Source organism: Aedes albopictus, chromosome 1 (genome assembly GCF_035046485.1).
Source record: "Aedes albopictus strain Foshan chromosome 1, AalbF5, whole genome shotgun sequence".
Taxonomy (NCBI): Eukaryota; Metazoa; Arthropoda; class Insecta; order Diptera; family Culicidae; genus Aedes; species Aedes albopictus.
Genome location: NC_085136.1, coordinates 56,976,142 through 56,998,583, shown reverse-complemented (window position 1 = coordinate 56,998,583; position 22,442 = coordinate 56,976,142). Strand labels below are relative to the sequence as shown.

The window sequence follows — 22,442 nt, the reverse complement described above, 5'->3', positions numbered from 1 at the left end:
TTGTATGTTTCTATGTTTGTATGTTTATACGTTTGAATGTTTATATGTTTGTATGTTTATCTATTTGTATGTTCATATATATGTGAGTATGTATATATGTATGCCGGAACATAGGCATAACTCTAAAATGCGTCAAAAAATTTCAATCAAATTTGGTATACACATTCCTTAGGATGTGGAGGTGGTAGCAAAAATATTGAAATTCAAGATGGCGGCTTAGGTTCCAAGATGGCGGTCAAAACTCCAGAATATATGCTTTTTAACGGCAATGCTGCTTCGGATACTATGCAATATGGGATCTATCGATCGGGCTTCACGAGTAGAACTCAAAAATGAATATTCGACGCCATTTTGAAAACAAAGATGGCGGACCATATCCAATATGGCGGCCATGGAATGGTAGTTTGATCTATAATACCATGCAATATGGGTATCTATCGATCGGGTTTGATAAGTAGAAGTCAAAAATCGATATTTCACGCCATTTTGAAATCCAAGATGGCGGATCATATCAAAGATAGCGGTCACGGAATGGTAGTTTGAGCTATGATACCATGCAATATGGGTATCGATCGATCGGGCTTCATGAGTAGAGCTTAAAAATGAATATCTGACGCCATTTGGAAACCCAAGATGGTGAACCATATCCAAGTTAGTGGCCACGGAATGGCAATTTAGCTGAAAATTTGACCAGAAGTTTGTTTTAGCATTAGAATTCAGATGTGGGGGGGGGGGGGACTGGTTGAATTCCAGAATGTTTTTTATGAAAAGGTCTAATTATACACATATACAGACATCATCTCATTTCGTCGGATTGAGTTGATTGGAAAATGTGGTTTTCTGACAAAAAAAAAGTTTTTGGAGTGAATTTATACCCTTTCCAGCCCAGCTAGTGTACGAGAAAGGCAAAAAGTCATTTTGACCAAATGTTCTGAAGCCTTCCTTTGAATATGGTTATTGCACTGTTCACACCAAATCGAACTGCACAGTATTAAAGTGTGACGGTTAAAAAGTGTGACGATAAGTGCAACCGTGCTTACTGACAGCATTTTGACGTCGAGAAATGTCACAGATAAGCACGTGGTGTATGATTTACCTCATTCTTTTTTGATTTTGTTTTGATTCTCATCCAGTGACAACTCTCCGGTTCGAATTTCTCTCTGTTTTTCTCACTAACAGTAGTTGCCGGGTGGCCAGCTATGCAGCGTTTGCATGTCTTCTCGTGGAAAAAGTTTGTGAACCGTGTATTTTTTTAAATCGGAGGTGGCAACCGTGCCCGAGCACAAAAATAATGTGATAGCTAAAGTGCATCAAAAATCCGTATTTAAAAGCAACCAGCAATACAACCGTTACCGATATGTGGAGGTGAATTGAAACAAGTTTTTCATGATGATTAACCTGGGCTTGTTAGGGGAATATCTGTAAGTAAAAGAAAATCGCGTTAAGTACTGTTCCTTTGAATTCCACTAAGAATTTGCATCCTTTGACAGATACGTATTTCGACCTCAACTGTAAGGTCGTCTTCAGTGTCTTGTAGTCGAGTCAAGTACAAGACACTGAAGACGACCTTACAGTTGAGGTCGAAATACGTATCTGTCAAAGGATGCAAATTCTTAGTGGAATTCAAAGGAACAGTACTTAACGAAGTTTTTCATGACAACGTTACATGAAAAGAACAGGTTTTGTTTGATTGATGAAGCAAAGGTGGAAGAACAGGAATTTCTACAAATGTTAAGGCTTGGGGTCACAATATTGTGGGATATCTTTCCAAAGGATATATTTTTCCTAACAAGGATGTACAAAAGTATTTTGAGCATGAGCATGAGACTGGGTCAACAAGGTCGATTTTTTGGAATAAAAGCTTTTTGGTTGCGTCCCCGTTAGGGTGGTCCACACCCTGGAAAAAAAATTGAAAAATTCCAAGTCTTACCTCGCTTTGCCTAGGATACAACTTTTATCACAGGCACCGGATTACTTTGCGGACATCGGCAAAGTTGTTTGGCATATAGTCACCTACACTAATACCAAAGGGTTTTATCCTTAAACGCTTACAGCGCCACCTAGCGGCGAGAATCGAAAACTTAAGATTTCTGCATACATTTGGCCACGTTTTCCCATACAAACTTCAAGCACTTTGAGCGCCCCCTTAGGCTTAACCGATTTTGTTCAAATTTTGAACGTAGCTTCTGGGAGTCCAAAACAACCTATTCAGGAGGTAAGACTTGGCATTTAAAAAAAAATGTTTTTCATATAAGTGTGGGCCACCCTAGTCCCCGTACCCCACATTGCGATTGAAACTTGTATGGAATTATATATGGAAAAAAGTGCTTTTTTGCATTTTTCTCATAAATTGAAATTTTTTGTCCAAAACGATCTAACTAATGACGTTCAAATACAGCCTAGGATATGCCGAAAAACTTTGCCGAAGACCGTAAAGTGATCCGACACTCGTGACAAAAGTTATTACGTGCAGATTATCTGATGGTGCTTAGCATTTAACATGTAAAGGAATAACAATAGCAATAAAATCTCATTGAATGAGCCCGTACTGTCTAGGCTATAGCTTTTTTCGCAAGTGTCTGATCACTTTGCGGTCTTCGACAAAGTTTTTCGGCATATCCCAGGCTATATTTCTATGGGATCGATAACGTGTTTTAAGGAAAATTTGAACCCCTACGAAGAAAACTGCAAAAAAACGATGTTTTCCCATATAAACGTCCATACAAACTTCAAACGAGTTTAGCACCGCCCTAATGTTAACGGATTTAGCTGAAAATTTGACCAGAGTATCGTGGCGTCATATAGAACAAAATGAGAAGGGGGCCCATCGAACTTTTTGACATGTGGGTTTGCCATACAAGCTTGAGCCACCCTAACCATTATACATCTGCTGTTCTTGAACATTAAAATAAAATAAACCTCTACAAAATAACAAAAACTTTATAAAATCACGTGAAAAATCGGAAATAATGTAAAATGTGCTTATTATGGCTAAGGTTTTCTCGTTAGTTATTTTTAAATTATTACAAATTTTATACCCTAAACCAATGAAGACCACGTAGGAGAATATGTTTGACGGAAAAAAAATAGTTTAGAAAAAAAAAGTTTTGGAAATAATTTTAACATAATCAGACTCTGGGGGTAAAACGGACAATCGGTTCAAATTTCACCAAAATTTCTTATTTTTCTTTGCAAACTCCAGAATCATCAGCCGTCATACATATCGTGAGATAATTTAAGTAAAAAACGATCAACGATCAAACGATCAAATCTGACTATACATGTCAATAGTTGTTCCTCCGTGATGGATCTGAGCTGGTACCAATTGCACTGAGATCCAAACGAATAAGGGCTGGGACACTCCACTTATTCTCAAAGTGCAATTTAAGCAGCTCATACATTTTGGATCAATAACGGCGCCGGCCACGTCCTTATCGTCAGTTGGGAAGGGAAAGGAATGTTAGAGTGTGCTGGTTGTTGCTACTAAAGACCGAGATCACCTCTGCATTCCCACAACCAGCACGGATTGGGGTATTTGTTAGACGGAAAGGGGGGAATGAGAGATCTGAAAGTCACCGTTGGCTCGGTGATGCGATCCATGGATAGGGGATATACAGTATCGGACAATAAAAATGCATCAAAGCCGTTTTCCCATACAAACTAGTCAACTTTGGATTGCAATATCTCAGTTATGTCTCAACCGGTTGTTTTCATTTTTCTGTGACGAATTACAAAACATTTCAATTTTCAAAAACCATTGAAAAAGTTCAGTGGTAACTATTGATACAAAAGTTACAGATAGGTTGAATTTTGACAATAAAAATGCACCAAGACAAAAAATTATGTAGCAAAAAATGCTGAAATCAAATCACTATGGTGTCTTCGGCAAATATGTTTCTTGTGTGACGACCAATAAATTTGCTGAAGACACCATAGCTATCTGACTTCAGCATTTTAGGCTACACAATTTTTTGTCTTGGTGCATTTTTATTGTCAAAATTCAACCTATCTGTAACTTTTGTATCAATAGTTATCACTGAACTTTTTCAATGGTTTTTGAAAATTGAAATGTTTTGTAGTTCGTCACAGAAAAATGAAATCAATCGGTTGAGACATAACTGAGATATGGCAATCCAAAGCTGTCTAGTTTGTATGGGAAAATGGCTTTGGTGCATTTTTATTGTCCGATACTGTATATAGTGCTCGTAAGCTGATAGATTGTGTGGTGAATACTATGAAGGTCAAGCGGCGCAGTTCGCTTTGGTTGCATATAACTTGTAGGCGTTATATACACTGTGCTGTGGAAGTTGGAAGGAAGGGGAACGAGTTTTTTGCAATTCGTTTGTGGTTCTAGCGATGGCTATGAACATATGAATATACATGAATTGTATATGTAGAGAAGAGAGAAAGTGGATAGAAAGATCCAAAGTAGGATGAGAGGGACGGGCCAGGGATTGAACCCATGACCTTCTGCATACGAATCAGAAGCGGTAGCCACTAGACCACCAAGCCCGTCGCTGCTGTTCGTAACCGTTAAACATAAAATCCGAAATCATTTAGGGCACATTTTTTTCGACATTATATTTATTGTTTATGAACAGCAGTTTGGGGCTTAAATTTTGCACTGAATTACCATACAAAGCGACTGCACAACCGTATATTATAAATAACACAAAATGTAGTTAAACTTACTGCACCAAATCGATCCAAATGTTGTTAAATTGACTGTTTTTGTAGTAAAATGCAAGGATATCAAAATACTACAGACATGGTAAAAATAACAGAAAAGCCTTTCAATTGAAATATAGTAAAATCAACTGCATATGTGGGTGGCGTGATCAGACATTGTTGTCCGCTGAAAATTGTTGGTAGGTAGCGCTCAATTTTACCCCCTGATATGGTAATTTTTACCGCAGCATTCTTTTCCGTGTAATTAAAAAAAATGTAAACCAAACTTTTGGTCGATGTCATCAAGAGTTAACTTACTATATAACTTTTTTCCTTGATTTTTTAGCTTAGCTCGGTAAAAAGCAGTTCAATAGGTTATATTAGCGTTCTCATCTTAAAAATTGGTCGACCCAATTTCCAGCGACACTGCCGTAAGTTTTTATTTATTTTTTAGAAAATTTTGCAACTTTAATCTAAGTTTTCATATATTTTTGTAAAAGTTTCACCTGAATCATGTTCAAAGTTTCTTTGACTTATTATCTTTTGAATGAGGCCGAGCGAAAACTGGCGGAAATATGGGCCTGTAAAAATAACATGTTTTTGAGGGGGTGAACCCAAACTTTTGATCGGGAGTGTAGTTGTTTTATAACCTGTGGTCCAATTTGATTTGGGAACGTTCAAAAATTACGTCCAACATTTGGGGGAGGGGGGGGTCTAGAAAAGTGTGACAGTACGTGTATTGGGTATATGGAAATTGCGTGACAGAGGGGGCAGGGGGGTCTGGAAAACCCGAAAAATGATGGACGTAACGTAATATTTGAATCTTCCCTTTTTATTTTTACTTCGACCTTTCGATGCTTCGACTTTTTGATCCTTCGATCTTTTGACCGTCGACCTTTTGCAGCCAAAATAAAAGATGTTGGAGAATTTCAGGACAAATTCAACTTAATCGGAGCATTGGTTACAGAGAACGAGATGTATTAAGGCGAAACTGGAAGCATTTCCTCACTTTTTGGTTTTTGATTTTTTATTAAATAACGAGGCAATATTTTCAAAATCGGTTTTCGTGTACATGTAGAGTATGGATCAAGGTATCTCCTGAATTTTTTTGTAGTGGAAAATGTTTTTCGTTTTTGCAGAAACCATTTTTTGACAAAATTCCATAAAAAAAATGGTTCCTGCAAAAATGGAAAACATTTTCCACCTCAAAAAAATTCAGAAGATAGCTTGATCCATACATGTGCACGAAAACCGATTTTGAAAATATTTCTTCGTTATTTAATAAAAAATCAAAAATTGAAAAAATGAGAAAATGCTTCCAGTTTCGCCTTAAGTGAGCAACTTTGCTTAAAAGTAGAACAAAACTCGATTTTAAATCGCCAGCATTGGCGAAAAGTCTACAAAAAAGATCGCTTTACTGTGTTTTTTTTTTCTTCGCGTTATAGAACTCAGGGCATGATTCTACACTTAAAAATAATCATCAGCCAAGTCATCAGCTTACTGAGTTCAAAAATACTGTAAACTAGTTTTTCTGTAAATTAGAATTTCGATCGAAGATGTTATTCATCAATCATCATAATGATTACGATTGATTCGAAAGGTTAAATTTACTGCCATGACTATATTATTTAGTTCCTACGAATCGTGTACGAATGTATATACCTAAATACTCGAATGAATGAATGATAACCTGTGAACAGACAACGCTCACCTGACCCATGATGTAATTCAAACACTCGATTCGGAGTCACCCTTTGCCTACATTGCAATGTAATGTACTCAATTACGGTGTGTGCAAATTGATGATCTTTGAACCTCCCCTGTTTGAACAACGTACTACCATGGGAAAACCAAACACAACCAATATCATCCGATTTGTGTCATAACCACAAAGCAAGGCAGAGTTTCAGTGCATCGACGAATGCACCCAGTTTTAAAGTTTGCTGCTGCATCCATCACCGAGTCATCTGAGCGAGCCTGATGATGGCGACAAATATTTGCAAAACAGATTTCCTGTGCACATATTAAACTTACCAAATATTAAACAGTCAGACGTCTAAGTAGGCATGGACGGGCCGGGCCGGGCAGTCACATGAACCCATCATCCGTGTATGCCTGCGCCAATGCCAACTGAGGTTTCAATGCAATGTGATGCTGATACTAATTGTAAATCGCGGCCTGCTGCCATTCACCGCCAGTCGCCCTTCTTACATCGCTTGTTCCAGCCAGCAGCGCAACGCTTTGCGCTGATGCGCGATATGAACGCGCAAAGCTCCAAAGTTCACAAGTGGCGTGATCGCGATGTCATCCGCGGAATCGTCGCCTATTGGTTGGCTGGTCGCTGTCCGTCGCCATGTGTGTGCCAATGTGTGCGCATTTGTTATCATCATTCGGTTCTGCGCTTATTCATATGTATATAAGCAAAAGTCAATCTCAATTTCACCATGTACTCGGCTTTTGCCACAGTTATTTGTTATTGTAAACTGTAGTGTATTTTCATTCAAATTGAGCTGAATAACACAACACCAGTGGAATGGCTTTTGCAATCAACCGTATCAGCTCAGAGGGAAGGCTTAGAACGCTCGAGCTGACTGACGACGAGGACATTGTTTACTCTGCTGAACCTAGATTGTTCACAGTGTTTTCTTTGGCGATATTTTAACAAGAGGTGTTGCTGTGGTAATTGTTGCCCGTCCGAACGACAACGCCTACTGCGATGGCATTTCTTTAAAACTTATTCAGGTGCGAAATTCCAAAGTACAATCCTTCGCGCACAAAGTATATCAAGCCGGCTTGACAGACTTTGTTTAACGTTTCTTCGACAAGTAGTGCGCTCACAGCACGAGTCGCAAACAATTGATAAGAGTAGGATGTAAGAAAAAATGTCAGTGGATTGACGTAAGCAAGAATCGTGACTCCATCGGTCAAGGGTTTTTGTGATATTATTAGCCTGTTGAAACTGCGTTCTTGTTTACGTTTTTCACTTTTTAATTTTACAAAAAAAATATAAAGATACGGGTAAACAATAATATAGCTCATCTAAAAATGTTGTTTTGAAAATAGGGAAAAATATATAAACGCTTCGATTCTGGTTTCTCTAGGCTCCTGGGTGGAAAACAAACTCCCAGAGCTAGACAATCTTCGCTTCCTAGGTGTAGCACTACAACAGTAAACAATGCTTTTGTAAATGCACATTCATTCCCATTCTCACACACACGCACACGCACAAACACACGTTCAAACATTCGATTACCACGTCACTTGGACCGCATCCAGTGGATCCAAGAATGAATCAATGTCCCTCATCTGACAGAACGAAACAAAAAATGCAAAAAGATATCTACGATTACATTAACATTCTACTAGTTAATCAGTTCGCTTATGGGTTTGCATTCCCTCACACACAAACGTTACGTTACGTATCCTAGATAGAGTTACGAGTTATACGAGCTAGCACGCGCCTACTGCGTTCTCTCGTCGCTACCGTTCTCCGTCTGCTGGAGCGTCTTGCTGCTCTTGGTCGTGGCAACCACTGCCGAGGCGTTGGAGGAGCTGCCTGAGCTTGCGGAGGCGGTGCTGGAGCTGGCGGAGACTGGTGCGGAGGGCGTATCTTCCACGGCCTGCTGTTGCCGCTTGTCGTTCAAGAAGTTCAGGTAGCTGGTCAGGTGCAGGACGGCAATCAGCGTTGCGACGTAGTCCTTGACGTCCTCCTTGCGCAGGCACTTGATCTGGTTCAGCACGGTACGGTAGACGCGGCGGGCAACTTTGTTCGACAGGCGTCCCACGGTCTGGACGGTGTGCAGCACTGGGTCTTCCTTGACCGGGATGGGAGCTGTTGATGAGATGAGAGAAGGTGGTCAAGTTCTGTAATATCTAGGAAACCCCAAATCCCTCGAAACTCACCGTTATCATCCTCGACATCTTCGGCGCTCTTGGGGAAGTAGTAGTCCAGTAGACGCTCGGCAGCCTGAGCGGTGGTGTCCACGCCGTTGACGGCCTTGCTTCCGTACTGGGTGGCCAGTACTTCGTTGGCTTTCTTCCAGGAGAGTTCCTTCAGGGAGGCGGCCTTCTGCTGGGAGGCGTGTCGCAGTTCGCACACCTTCTCGGTGTACGGCTTCACGGTTCCGAGGACCTTCGATTTAGCTTGGTTGTAGATCTCCTGCGGTTGTTCCTTGATGATCGGGGCGCTCACCTCGAGGCGGTCGATACCCTTGACGACGGTCTGGTCGACCAGCTGGAGCGGCCGGTCGAACTTGTGAACGAGCGGAGCGGAGATGGTGACGGCGCGGTGTACCACATCCTCGGCGGTTCCGAAGGCCCAGTTCAGAAGGGGATTGTAACCTATGGGGGTGAAAGGGAAGCGAAGAAGGGAGAAATTAGATTTCTAGACCAACATGTGAAAAGGGCGGATATCCAAAATGTTAGAATCGAGAAAAACGCTTGCAAAGTTTCGCAATCTAGAACTAATTCCTATTTAACACTTTGTGCGTGTGCACTCAATCTTTTTCGTTGTTTTAGAAGAAAACACTATCCTCTTGGTGATTTTATGTCAAAAAGTACAAACAAGCGTTTTTCCTTGAAGAAAATGACTGAAATGAAAATTACGCCCAAATAAAAACTCATTGGTCATTACGCCCGACATGCTACGCCACTTGGTCGCCAGCACTGGAATTACGCCTGGTCAATATTACCTAGAATCGATCGCTTTTGTTGTTACGCCCGAAGAAATTTTGTATCGAAATTAGTGGAATGCAATAGATTTTGAACCTAGTCCACTGCAATAAATTGGTTTTGAAGCTTTTTTAACTAAAAGTAACTAATTGAAGTTTATCTGACATTGGACAATGGAGGCGGAAGGAAATTTTCTCTTGACGTTGCCTACGATGAGTGGTAAAAAAACAATGAGTAAAATGCAATGGCAATCAGATTTCGATTAAAATCTATATTCTAGCTCTTATCTACGAACAACAACTCTTTACAGTTTATCTAGTATCGTAGAGCAAAGGAGGGAGTTGTTCCTGCTATTGTCCATAATGCGCGTTGAAAAAAAATATAGCTACAGTTCCGATGGGGAAGCGCAGGCAGCATATTATGTTCCCAACAAGCCCGTGCACAACGGATGGGTTTTGGGGGTTAAACTCCTCCCATTGCCGATACTCTATACACAAGGCCTTCTTCACCCTTTGCTAAAATTGGGTAAAACCCCTCCCTAGTCGCCTTTTCTGTGCACGGGCCTGGTTCCCAATATCACCTTTTGCTGAATCTACCTGCTGTGACCTATGCCGGTCAATAGATTTGAGACCATTCGCTAACATTTTTATCACTGAAGCTTTACCAACTGCATATCAACCAAATCTGGGTCCTTTGGAGAAAAATATATCCTGAATAGACATTGAAGCCATATTATCGCCACTTATTGCAGTCAGTCAGCGACTTTATGGAATTTTACGATGAAAAACGCACGATTTGATCTTGGGCGTAAGAACCATCCGTGCGCAACAAGAGCAATAAGTGCGCGGCGGATTTCCACTCAAACATTTTGATGGGCGCCGAAGCACGACGTAATGACGAAGGCTTTTCAATAACGGTGTAAGTAGTTAGGGGCGACTTTAATCAAAAGTGGGAGTAAAAGTTTTGTGTAAATTTGATAAATATGAATGGCGAGATGCTGTTCTCGACTGTTTATTCAACAGTGTTAACAATTTTGTGCATTTTTGTGCTTTTTTCAAAGGCGCAAGATCATTGGCGGAACAACCAAATGAAATGATCAAAATCAGATGTGGAAATCCGCCTTTATTTAAATTATTGTTTTCCAGAAGTGGAAACTCATTTTTGAGCTAACGTCAGGAAAAATCATATGTTTATGAGTTGTTTCATCAAATTATGCTGAAAAGTGATTTGTTTACATTTTGGCTCTTCCGCCCTTTTCAAATGTTGGTCTAGATTTGAAGTGCGTCATTGATTGATGGCGAGGGCGTTGAATGTCTCTAATCTTATCTGGCCCCCCTTGATAAGCGGAGGTGGTTTATTTCCAGCTTTTGTGTGTCACTCGGCGAAGGGTAGCAGCAGCTTTCGGAGAAGTTTCTAGGCTGCAGATTGAACAATATTTGAAATCTAGGAGATGTTTGATGTTGTTCAAGATCAGTGATGAATGTTTGAAGATGATTAGTGATGCTCAGCTGGGACTAGTCTGTGTCCTGGTTGAGTATTTACAATTGTCAACCAAACAAGGCCTTGAAAACCATTATCATTAGGTGTCTTATTGACAGCTTTCTAATGAAATTGTTCGTTTTCAATAACCGAAACATGATAATATGGGATCTAGAATCTGGCTTGAAGAAAGTTGCATTTCAGTAACAAATTTTGAAAACGACGTATAATCAATGGTGTAGCATTGATTATACGTCGTTTTCAAAATTTGTTACTATTTTGTAGAATCAAAGAAAAGATTGTAAGCTTTCAAAGTTCAGAGTAGTCACTTCTTGGAGGAAATTTTTAAGCAATCCGAGTATGAAATTTTTCAAAACTCTGGAAGAATTTTTGCTGTCTAGAGGAATCTCGAAAGACCTTCTCAATGAATCCCTAAAAGGTGTTCTCAAGGAATCTCTTGAAGATTTTCTGAACGAATTTGTAAACGAATTTACGAAAAAAAACATAAGAAAATTTTTGAATTGCGATGGAATTCCTAAAGGAATCACTGGAAGTATTTTTAAAGTAACAATTTGAAGAATTCCTGAAAGCATATTTGGAGAAATTTCTGAATGAATGCCTGAAAGAATGTCTGGAAGAATCTTTGAAAAAGTTTATGAAGGAATTGTTGGAGTAATTTCTGAAAGGGATCGTGGAAGAATTTCTGAAGAAATCCATAAGGCAGTTTTAGAAGGAACCCAAGAAAGTTTTTCTTCAGAAATTCTCAAAGAAATTTCTAGACGAACCTAGACCTTCTGGATGAACCACAATTAGATATACTTTAAGAATCCCTGCAGGAATTTCTGAAAGAATTTCTTCGAACGAATCTTTGGAAGACTTTATATCGGAGGAATTTTCGGAAGATTCCTTGGAGAAATACCCAGAAGAATCTCAACACGAAACTGTGAAGTTACTGTGGATTATTTATTGAAGAAATTTCCGGAGAAACTTATCATGTAATTCACGAAAGATGTTCTAAAAGAGTTCTTGGGTAAATTCGTAGATATGAAAAAATAGAAAAATGAAAAAAGTCTTTGAGATATTTTCCGAGAAATCTCTGGAGGATTTTCATGAGGAATCCCTGCAGAAAGAAACTTTGAAGCAATTTCTGAAGGAATCTATGAAGGATTTTATAACGGAATTCATGGGCAATATTTTTTTTAGGAATCCCTGGTAAAATCTCTCAGAGGAACTGTAAAGCTATCTCCAAAGGGATCTATGAATGATTTTATTCGGGAACCCCTGGAAGAATTTGTGAAGGACTTTGAACAAATTTCCTAATGAATCTCTGAAATAAATTCTGAAATAATCAATGCAGTAGTTTCTGAAGGTACCCCAAATATTTTTTTAAAGAAATTAATTAAGGCATGGTTTCCCAAACTGTGGGTCGCGACACCCCATGGGGGTCGCAGGACTTCATTCAGGGGGTCGCGAGGGACAGTCGAATATTTTTCTGTAACGGACAACACATGAGAGAATTCCTATGGGGGGTCGCGAAAAGTACCTCTGCTGGCCAAAGGGGGTCGCACACCAGAAAGTTTGGGAACCTATGAATTAAGGTTTTCCAATGGCAAACTTGTAGAGAAATCTCAAGGGGATTTTTTCAAGAAAACTTTGGAAGAATTCCTGAAAAAAAAAAACAATCATTTGAGAATTTTGTTCTGCAATCTATGAATACTTTCAAGAAATTTTGTGTAGAAAACCCTCGTGCAATTCTCTGAAAGAGATTCTAACAAAATCCCTAGAAAAATTTTCGATTGCATCATTGAAAAATTTCCCTAAAAAATACCCGGAGAAAATTCTAAGGAAATCCATGGAAGATTTTCTAATGGAATCTTTGGACTAATTTCTGAGATAAGAAAGAGCACTATAGAAAACTTCCTGAAAGCCGTAATGGATGAATTTCTGGAGGAATCCCTGGAACATTTTATGGAAGTTTTTGAGGAATTTTTAAACAAGTTTCTGGGAAAAAATTCTGAAGAAATCTTAAAGGACCCCTAGATTATTTTCTGGAAGAATTCCCTGAATAGTTTTAAAAAAATTGTATGGCAGTCTATGAAAGATTTTCATTAAGATACCTTCAATAAATTTTGTATTTAAACTCAAGTGGAATTCCATGGAAGAGTTTCTGACAAAACCCCTGGAGAAAATTTCCGATTGCATCCTTGAATGGTTTTCTGAAACAATCTGGGATCTGGGAGTTTTTCCAATGGAAATTTTGAACTAATTTCTGAGAGAAAACCAAGTAAACTTCCCGAAAAAACATTCTGGAAAAATTTCTGGAAATTTCTTGAGGAATCTTGAAAAGAAACAGCTGGAGGAATTTCAGAACAAATTCTTTGGGAAATTTCTGTCGGAATTCTGGGTGAATTTCCTAAAGGAACCCCTTGAACATATTCCGAAACACTTCCCAGAAGAGTTTCTAAAGGAACCCTTGAAGATATTTTTGGAGATATTCTTGGAGGAACATCGGAAAGATTCCCTGGTGATTTTTTTTTACTGAGACCAGGTAAGCATTTCATGAAGAATCCCTGTAAGAATTTCTAAAGGAATGTTTGTAGGAATTTCTAGAATCCTGTATATCTGATTTTCTGATGGAATCCGTGGAAGATGTTCCGAAAAGGTTTCCAAAGAATAAAAAAAAAGAAATCCATAGATATTTATAAGGGGTTTCTAGTGGAACCCTTGGAGCAATTTGTGGAGGAATCTAAAGTTCATTTTACTAGAGGAGTTTAAGAAACATGCTTCGTAGGAATTTCTGTAGAAATTCAAGAGTATTTGGAAGGAATTCTTAGACACATCTTAGAGCAGTTTTTGTAAGGAATACATTGAAGATTTATGGAAGAATCTATAGAGGAGTTTCTGGAGGATACTTAATGATTTGGATTCCTGGAGAATTATCTTTAAAAATTACCAAGAAAATTTCTTACGAAAAGCTTCAGTGAAATTTCTAAAGGATTTCCTGGAAAAACTTCGAAAGGAATTCTCAATCCCTGGTATGATTTATGAAATAATGGGCAAGGTTTTCAGAAAGAGTGTAAAATTTTGGGGAAACCTCAAGAGAAACTTCTGAACAAACCCCTGAGGACATTTCTGACGGAATCCTGAGTGGGTTCCCTAAAGTAACGCCTAGAAGAACATATTCTGGAACAATTCCAAGAATTGTTTTTCAAGGAACCCGTGGAGATATGTTTGTAGATATTCTAGGAAGAATATTGGAAGGACTCCCTAGAGGAATTTCTTACAGAAATCTTGAAAGCATTTCGTAAAGGATCCCTGGAAGATTTTCAAACGGAATATTTGTAAAAATTTCTGGAATCCTGTAGATCTGATTTTCTGAAAAGATCCGTGAAAGATTTTCCGGAAACTCTTTCGGGGGATTTTTTGAAAGAATTTTTAGAGAAACTTATGTGGCTATATCCGGGGAGGGTTTTCAGAGGACCCTTAGAGAAATGTGTGAACGAATCTAAAGTAAGTTTACTTTATTAGAGGAATTTAAGAAGCAGAGTTAGGAGAAATTTACATAGAAATTCCGGGGAAATTAAAAAAAAACATCTTGGATATTTCTAGGAGCAATTGCAAAAGGATTACATAGAAGTTTTTAGAGAAATTTCAGGAGAAATCTGTAGAAGTGTTTCTGTAGGATGATTGATGATTTTGATCCCTGGAGGACTTTCTTACAGAATCTCTGAATAAAAATTTGGAGATTTTAAGAATTTTTGAAAAATATAAGAATTTTAAAAATATTTGGAGCATTTTGTAGAAGAATTCCTGGAAATATTTCTAAACTAATTCTCAGAGGAATTGCTGATGAAATCCCTGGTGTATGAAAGAATTTGTGAAGGAGTCTCTGCAGATGTTTCTGAATGTTTTTTTTTTTCATTTGGGAAATTTGAGCCACCTTCGAATTTTATGAGGAAATCTATGAAAGATTTCCTAAAGATTCCCTCAAGAAATGTTAAAGAGCTTCTGTGAAAATCTCTTGAGAAAGTTTCCGATTGCATCCCTGAAGGCTTTTCTGAAAGAATCTGTGGAGGAAATTTTAAGGGAATCTACGGAAGAGTAGCTAATGGAATCTTTGGACTAAGTTCATAAAAAAACTGAAAACTTCCTTAAAGTCGCTCTGGATAAATTTCTGGAGGATCCCTGGAAGATTTTCTGGAAGTTTCTTGAGGAATCTCTAAACGGAACCTCTAGAGGAATTTCTGAACAAATCTCTGCAAAAGAAATCCTATGGGAATCCCTAGAATATTTTCTGAAAGAATTACCTGAAGAGTTTCTAAATTTTGTGGAATTTTGTAAGACAATCTATGAAAGATTTTCTCAAAGATACCTTCAAGAATTTTTGCATAGAAACCCCCAGTGGAGCTCCCCTGAAGAATTTCTAAAAAAATGCCTGGAGAAAGTTTCCGATTGCATCCTTGAAAGATTTTCTGAAAAAATCGCCGAAGGAAATTCTTAGGGAGCCTTTCAGAAAATCTTCCACGGATTCTATCAGAAAATCAGATATGCAGAATTCCAAAAATTTCTAAAAATGTCCATGGGAGATTTTCTGACGGAATCATTGGAATAATTTCTGAGAAAAAGAAACATGGGAAACTATCTGAAAACCGCTCAGGATAAATGTCTGGAGGAATTCCTTGAGTTTCTAGAGGATTAAAGAGAGGATTCTTAAAAGGAGCCGATATAGGAATTTCTCAACAAATCATTGAAGAAATATCTGCAGAAACCCTTAGTGGGCTTCGTAAAAAGATCCCCAGAACATTTTCCGAGAAAACCCCAGAAAAGTTTCTGAAGGAACCATTGTAGACTCCCTGGAGGAGTTTCTTACAGAAACTTCGGAAGCGTTTCGTGAAGGTGCCCTGGAAGATTTTCCAAAGGAGTATTTGTATACATTTGTAAAATCATTTATATCTGATTTTCTGATGGAATCCGTGGAATATTTTCCGAAGGGTTTTTTTAAGGAATCCACAGAGACATTAATAAGGATATCTCCATGGAAGGTTGTCTAGTGGAACCATTGGATAAATGTGTGAAGAAATCTCAAGAAATTGATTTATAGAACTTTCATATTAATTGATAGAAATTCTCGAACTCATCTAGGAGCAAATTCAGAAAGAATGTGTGAAAGATTTTTAGGGAAGATTTTAGAGAAATTTCTGGATGAATCTATAGAATAGTTTCTGTTGGATGATTAAAGATTTGAATCCCTGGAGTACTTTCTTGAGGAATCTCCTGAAAAAAGTCTATAAAATTTAAAAGTATTTTACGAAAGTTTAAGAATTTCAAGAAATTCATCCCTTTAAAATATTCTGAAGGAATCATCAGAGGAAATACTGAAGAAATTCTTGGTATACTCCAGGGATTCAAATCTTTAATTCATTTCCTGAATTTCTCTAAAAACTTCCTTAAAAAATCATCCATGCATTCCTTCTGAATTTGCCCCTAAACGAGTCCAAAAATGCCTTTCAATTACTCTGAAATTTTTATATAAAGCTGATTTTAGATTTCGCCACACATTTCTGCAATGGTCCTATGTATTCCGTTAGAAAATATCACTCCATGTCATACCATACCATACCATTGAGAGCCATTCAAAATTAATTTCTGGATTTTCCAAAAGTTAAAAGAAACAGCTTGAAGAATTTCCGAACAAATATCTAGAGGAATCTCTGAAGGGATTCATAAAGAAGTTCATGGAGGAGTTTCTAAAGCTATCCTCCGCAGATTTTTTTTAAACAATCTTGTGCAATTTTGTGCAGAAATCCCTAGAGCAATTTCTGAAGGATACCCTAGAGAAAATTTCTCCCAGAAACTCTGCAGAAGTTTTTCGAGGAGCCTCTCTTAGGATTTCTTCAAGAAGTTTTAGCGATATGCTTCCAGCGTAGTTTCTCGCTGAATTCCTTCCGAAGATTTTTCCCAAATTTGCCCAAAGTTACGTCTGGAATATCCCTGTTGTGGTTTTTCAGGCTCGCTTTCCCTCCTCCCTGAATTTATAGTAGAAGTTTTCGGAGTTCTTTCTAAAATTTCCTTGATAATTCCTTCCAGGACTTTTTTTCCGATGTGTCCCAGAATTTCTTCCAAAGTTCCTCTCGAGCTTTCTTCAGCAACTTTTTATTCAGCAACTAATAAAAAAAATCCCAAAAGGTGCACCTAGCATTTCGGGATAACTATCGTTGGAAGAGTTCTGGGAATAATCCCGAGAAAATCTGTAAAGAATACCTCAGGATCACTGTTACAAAACTTGTAAACAACTACGACAAAGTTTGGGAAAAGCTCTGAAAGAAGTCATGAGAAAAACTGATGAATCTTAGGAGAACTCCAGAAAAAGTCTGAGAAACATCCTAGGATCAACATCGGAAGAAACTCCGTTTGAAAAACCTATAGAAAATATCCCGCCCGAAATTCCTGTATAAATTCCGTGAGAAATTTGAGAAGCAAGCTCACGAACATTTCGGGAAGAAATTTTTGGATAAACTCCGGAAAGAAACCCTGGAGGAACTCCTGCAGAAAATTCGTCAAAAATTTCTGAAGAAATCCTTTGGAAAGGTCTAGTAAAAACCCCAAGAAACTTTGGGAGAAATTCCGGAAAAATCTCCTTGGGGAATTCCCAAGAGGATCACTGGAAGGGATAATGTAATATTCTCAAGTGAAACCCTGATAGAAACTGTAGGAGAAAAAAATGAGAAGAAAGTTCAGAAAAATCTGAAACACACCCTAGGAACGGGCACCGGCTGGAATCTTTCGAGAAAACCAAGACAAACTCCGAGTGAAATACCTAAAAGAAATATCCCGGCTAAAATTCCTGAAACATTTCCGTGAGTAAATCTTGAAACATACTCATGGAAATTGCGGAAATTTTTAAAGGAAATTTTGGAGAAACTTCGAGGAGCCCCGGGAGAAACTCTAGGAGAAACAATTTAGGAGAAAGCTCAGAAAATTTCTGACAGAGTCCTCGGACAAACACCGGAAGGAACCGGGAGCAACTCCGAGAGAAATTGCAGGGAATATCCTGGCTGAAATTCCTATATAAATTTCGTAAAAAATATTTGATGAAAGCTCATGAAAATTTTGAAAATTTCTGAAAAAAACTGATGGAGAAACTTTGGAAGAAACTCCTGCAGAAAGTTCGTTAAAAACTCCTCAAAAAATCCTTGGGGAGCCCTTTACAGTAGAAATCCCAGAAATGACTCCTGTAGAAACTCCGGGAGAAATTCCGGCAAGATCTCCTGGGGAAGTCCCAAGAGAAATAACGGAAGGGATCGCAGAAAATTATCAAGAGGGGAACCCCGAGAAAAACTCTAGGAGGAATTCCGCCACAACATCTGAAAGATATTCGAAATTCTTAAATAAATCTTTCATCAAGTTTGCGTAACAGTGTAGGTAGTAATCTAAGAAAATTTGCGGAAGAAATTTCAGAAAAATTTACGAATGAACCCTCGGAGAAACGATTCCGAAGGAAATGGTATGCCCAAGGACTTTTCGATAACATTTACTAGATGAATCTTTAATGATATCCCTCGAGTATTTTTTCAAGAATTTTTTGAAAAAAATTCTCCTATGAATTCTTGAAGAAATTTTCGATGAAATCCCTAGAGGTAGTATCGAGAGAAGCCTGGATGATGTTCCAATAGTTTCCTGAAGGCATTTCGCAAGTGATGCCCTGCTAAATTTATCAGGGAATTCCTGGAGAAATCCCCGATGAAATTATTGTTCCAAATATTTGAAAAAACTTTTAACCGAAAACTTTTAAACTTTTTTTTCTGTTTCGAATGTCGATCATTCAAAACTTTAGATTCTTGATACTCAAGCATCAGACTGTGAGCAGCTACATATTATGTTCTATCGAGATTTTTAGCTGGAACTTTGAATTTCAATTTTAAAAATTCCTGAAAGCTTCTTGAAATACTTAGAAAATGATTCAGGAGATTGCAAGGCGTACAGCGTTCTGAATAGTTTGCTTTATAGAACTTTAGTAGGTCTTGAAAACATAGTGAATTTCACACTTGAGTCAAATTGCTTCCTATTTCTCACCGGGTTTCTAAAAGTGTTTATTTTAGAAATAGAAGAATGCATGTCAATATAAATTTCTACGAAACATTAAAAGTTTGGTTGATAGGGGGATCGTGGCAGGCTGTGCGCGCGAGCGGCTGCGTTTCAAAAACCATCTGTCACGCGTTTTCTTTGCTCTGCGTTGTTTTGAATTGGCTGGCCGAATTGAGAAATGGCTGGTAGTGCTATGCCATCTGCAAATTTTACTGAAAAAAGTGCTTGCAAACTTATCTTAAATATTCAACATTTAGATTTAGCGGATCACTTGTGTTGTTGAGTAGGATAATTCGCGATTGTGTTTGTCTTATTCCTATCGGGGTGACTGAATTCATCTTCGTTTTCGTGTGATTTCTGTGTTATTCTTGGTAATATTGCAGCTGAATGTGCGGGAGTCGCAGCAAGAACCCTCTAATAGAACATGCGACACTTATGACTTGGACGCTAACTCCGAGATAACAAGAGCTTGTCGCAATTTCCCATCAACCTTGCTGCGATCAGCGATAAGAGCTTCAGCTGAACAAACAAGTACTACGCAATAACTCAATTTATGTCGTTGAAAACATCTCAGAATTACTTCACGAACCAGTTAGAGCTGCTTCTAATCATGTTATCATCCATCCCGACGTGGACAACCACGCGACATTTGGGGGTTATCACGTCCAATTGAAACCAGACAAATGTCTCCTTCATCAAAACTTCCGCTACAATCGCGCCGGTTGTTTATGATCTAGTAGTAGTGGCGTGCGGTATCCCCGTCCTTCGCCCAGCTGAATAAGCGCCTAATAAGCGGAAAAATTTCCGCCGAACCAGCATTATTTTCGGTTGTGATTCAAACACAACATCAACAACATCGCCTGACTGACGACAACATGAGTCGTCGTCGTCGTCTTCGTCGTAGTCATCTTCTTGTGCTTTGTGTTTGCTCTGTGCTCGCCCCGATTGGTCTGAATTGGGTCCAAAGTACAACTTCAACCGACGAGCGCAATACCAGCCGAATAGTCAGAGCGCAGTAGGCTGGCTGGCTGAGGGAAATGCATATTATATCCACACACAGAAGAGAACATGAAAAAAGTGGAAAACACTCATCCAAGTAGACCGACCGGACTTCGAAGCTCGGAGCCTACGTGAGAGCAAACCATAGAGGGCGCAGTCTACTTGGTTTTTGTTTCATACTCTCGACGCTTCTCGGTAGTCACCGTCGCGTTGCTGCGATCATGCGATGCGAACATGACGACGATGCCCGCGGTTGAGTTGTGTTGTGGTGGATCCTCGTCGATCGACGTGTGACGTGGTCGGGTTGCGCGAGTCATCGCGCCTCGCTCGGACCAAAGATCATTACTTTTGCGCTGGTGCGCGGGGAAGTAGTTGATCCGGTTTGTTTGGTTCGTCCCTCCCTTGCCGTAGCCTCTTCCGCGACTCCCAACATGTGGAGTCTGCAATATGTAGGTTAACCTGGGGTGAAGAGCACCTTCGAGTCACTGAAAAACTGATAGATGTCGATCTCAAATAGCTGATCTACACGGAAGATCTGCCATAACTTCTTTGGGAAAGTCCCTGAAAATCGTTTAGTTCTAAAGAGTTGAATATCACCCCAGAATCCCCTAAATATTCTTGGAAAGACGAGGGGAAGCATGGCATTCCTGCGGTGCGGCAAACAACAACGCTAGCGGTTCTTGTTTGGGCTCCACTGCGGAACCTGCTCAACTGACCGCACGCTTCAGTGAAGACTCCCTTCTCCGACGGGGGGATCGACTTCAACACAGCAGAAAACGATCGTGCCAAATGGCACGGGGAGCGGCGGAATCACCTGATCATCGAAGAAGTGTTAAATTTTTGTTGTGTTCGATTTTCGATTGAGTCATGCTGACGTTTGTGCATTTTTTGCCTTTTCGACCAATTCTATACATGCTTCGAAAGAGTTCTCCGCCGCACCCCTCACAACAACACGGCAGAGACAATAAGCCGCTTATGGAACGTTGTTCCCTGTGTATTGATTGGATTTCAGTGTGCGTTCCGCGAAGCAGCCGAAGAAGACAACTGCCATCGGTCACGTAGCACTTTTTTGGAAGTGAGGAATGCGCAGCAAGAGACCAGAACGGAGAGAGAATCGGATGGAAAATAACCTCACCCCCGAAATGTTGAAACGCAATTGCGTCGCAGGATGCGTTTCTGACTGCATCGTATCTCAGTAGGCTATGCGCGATTGTGTTTGCCCTAGAATCACGTGGCAACTCAACAATGCAAGGAACACAGCCAACTGCGATCGGTGCGAGATTCTCTCGCCGTTCTGGACAATCACACTTGACTTAACGAGCCGCCAAGGCAGCAGATGACCTCAATGTCAAATGAATTGATTATATAAAAGTCCGGACTGATTGAGAGTCCAGTTGTGGCGAGTCCAGCGCACTTGCAAGCGACCGGCCATTTTCAATTACGAGAGTCAACGCTACAACGTGTTCGCCGAACAATAGACCCTTCGGCTCTATTGTTCTTCACTCTAACCTCCACAAAACCACAATCCCTTACCTTTCACGCGTCCGTAGACATTTTGCGTTTGCTGCCAAGTGGCGTCCACAACCGGCAACTTCAGCATACGGTCCAGCGACTCCAGATGCGGCAACAGGCTCGCATCTCCGCTCGAGCAAACTTCTCCGTTTTCTTGTTGCACTTTAGCCGACATGTTTCTTCTTACGGATTGCTTCTTAGTTCCAAAGTTCCACACTTCACACAATCAATCACTTTTTTTATCAGGTCTTTCTCTAGACACAAGTTACGGTGTTACAACACTCGACACTTCACCGTTTGACGACGTCCGGCAATCGAATGAGGAGCTACCGATGGTACCAGCTAGCTTCTAGTCCGCACGCAGCAGTCCGCTTCCTACGATTATCACTCTCTCACGTTCCTTGTTCTCTCTCTCTCAGCACCACTCTCTCCCTTCTTTGGGATGCACTCACTTACTGCAAGCGTCGCGACGCTTATGCGTTCTACCAAAAAAAAGCCACAGTTTACTTGGATTGAAATCGAAATGGACAACACCGACCGGACCGGCGATTCGATTCGATTGATTCTTCTAGTTAGCTGTGTACGGGGAAATGGTTCGGATTAGATGATTGGGCGCGGTATTTATACCCGTAGCCGCTGGGTTATCTCTCTGCTAGGAGCTGACCAAGTTTCGGAAAGAACTTCCACCAGCCAGCCAGCTGATAAGGAGCAGGCCCTGTGTGGATTGTGGAGGTTTATCAGTGCACTCACTGGCTGTGGAAGTAGCGTGACCGACTGGGATTGGACGCGCGGTTCAAAGAGCAAAAATTCGGTTTCCGTTTTGTTTTGAAACGATGTAACTAATTTTGGAATTTTACTGGAATGTTCTTCATAAATCAGCATAATCATATATTTTGCTGACACCTGCTCATTTTCAATGACAGAATAGTTGTAAAACAAAACACGCTTAACACTTTCGATTATCACGGTGCAAGATCTTCAAGGAGTCCTGTGTGGATTCTTGGAGGATTTGCTTACACGCGTTTCAT

General features: G+C 39.6%; 1 protein-coding gene across 1 annotated transcript; it reads right to left on the bottom strand.

Annotated features, from left to right (window-relative positions):
• Window positions 1-7,632: 7,632 nt before the first annotated feature.
• On the bottom strand, window positions 7,633-22,002 carry LOC115264856 (lipid storage droplets surface-binding protein 2). The gene is made up of 3 exons (XM_029868889.2): window positions 21,436-22,002; window positions 8,572-9,009; window positions 7,633-8,500 (listed from the first exon to the last, which is right to left on the bottom strand). Exons 1-3 carry the CDS (start codon window positions 21,587-21,589, stop codon window positions 8,130-8,132), a joined length of 963 nt encoding a protein of 320 aa, XP_029724749.2. The 5' UTR covers window positions 21,590-22,002; the 3' UTR covers window positions 7,633-8,129.
• Window positions 22,003-22,442: the final 440 nt, after the last annotated feature.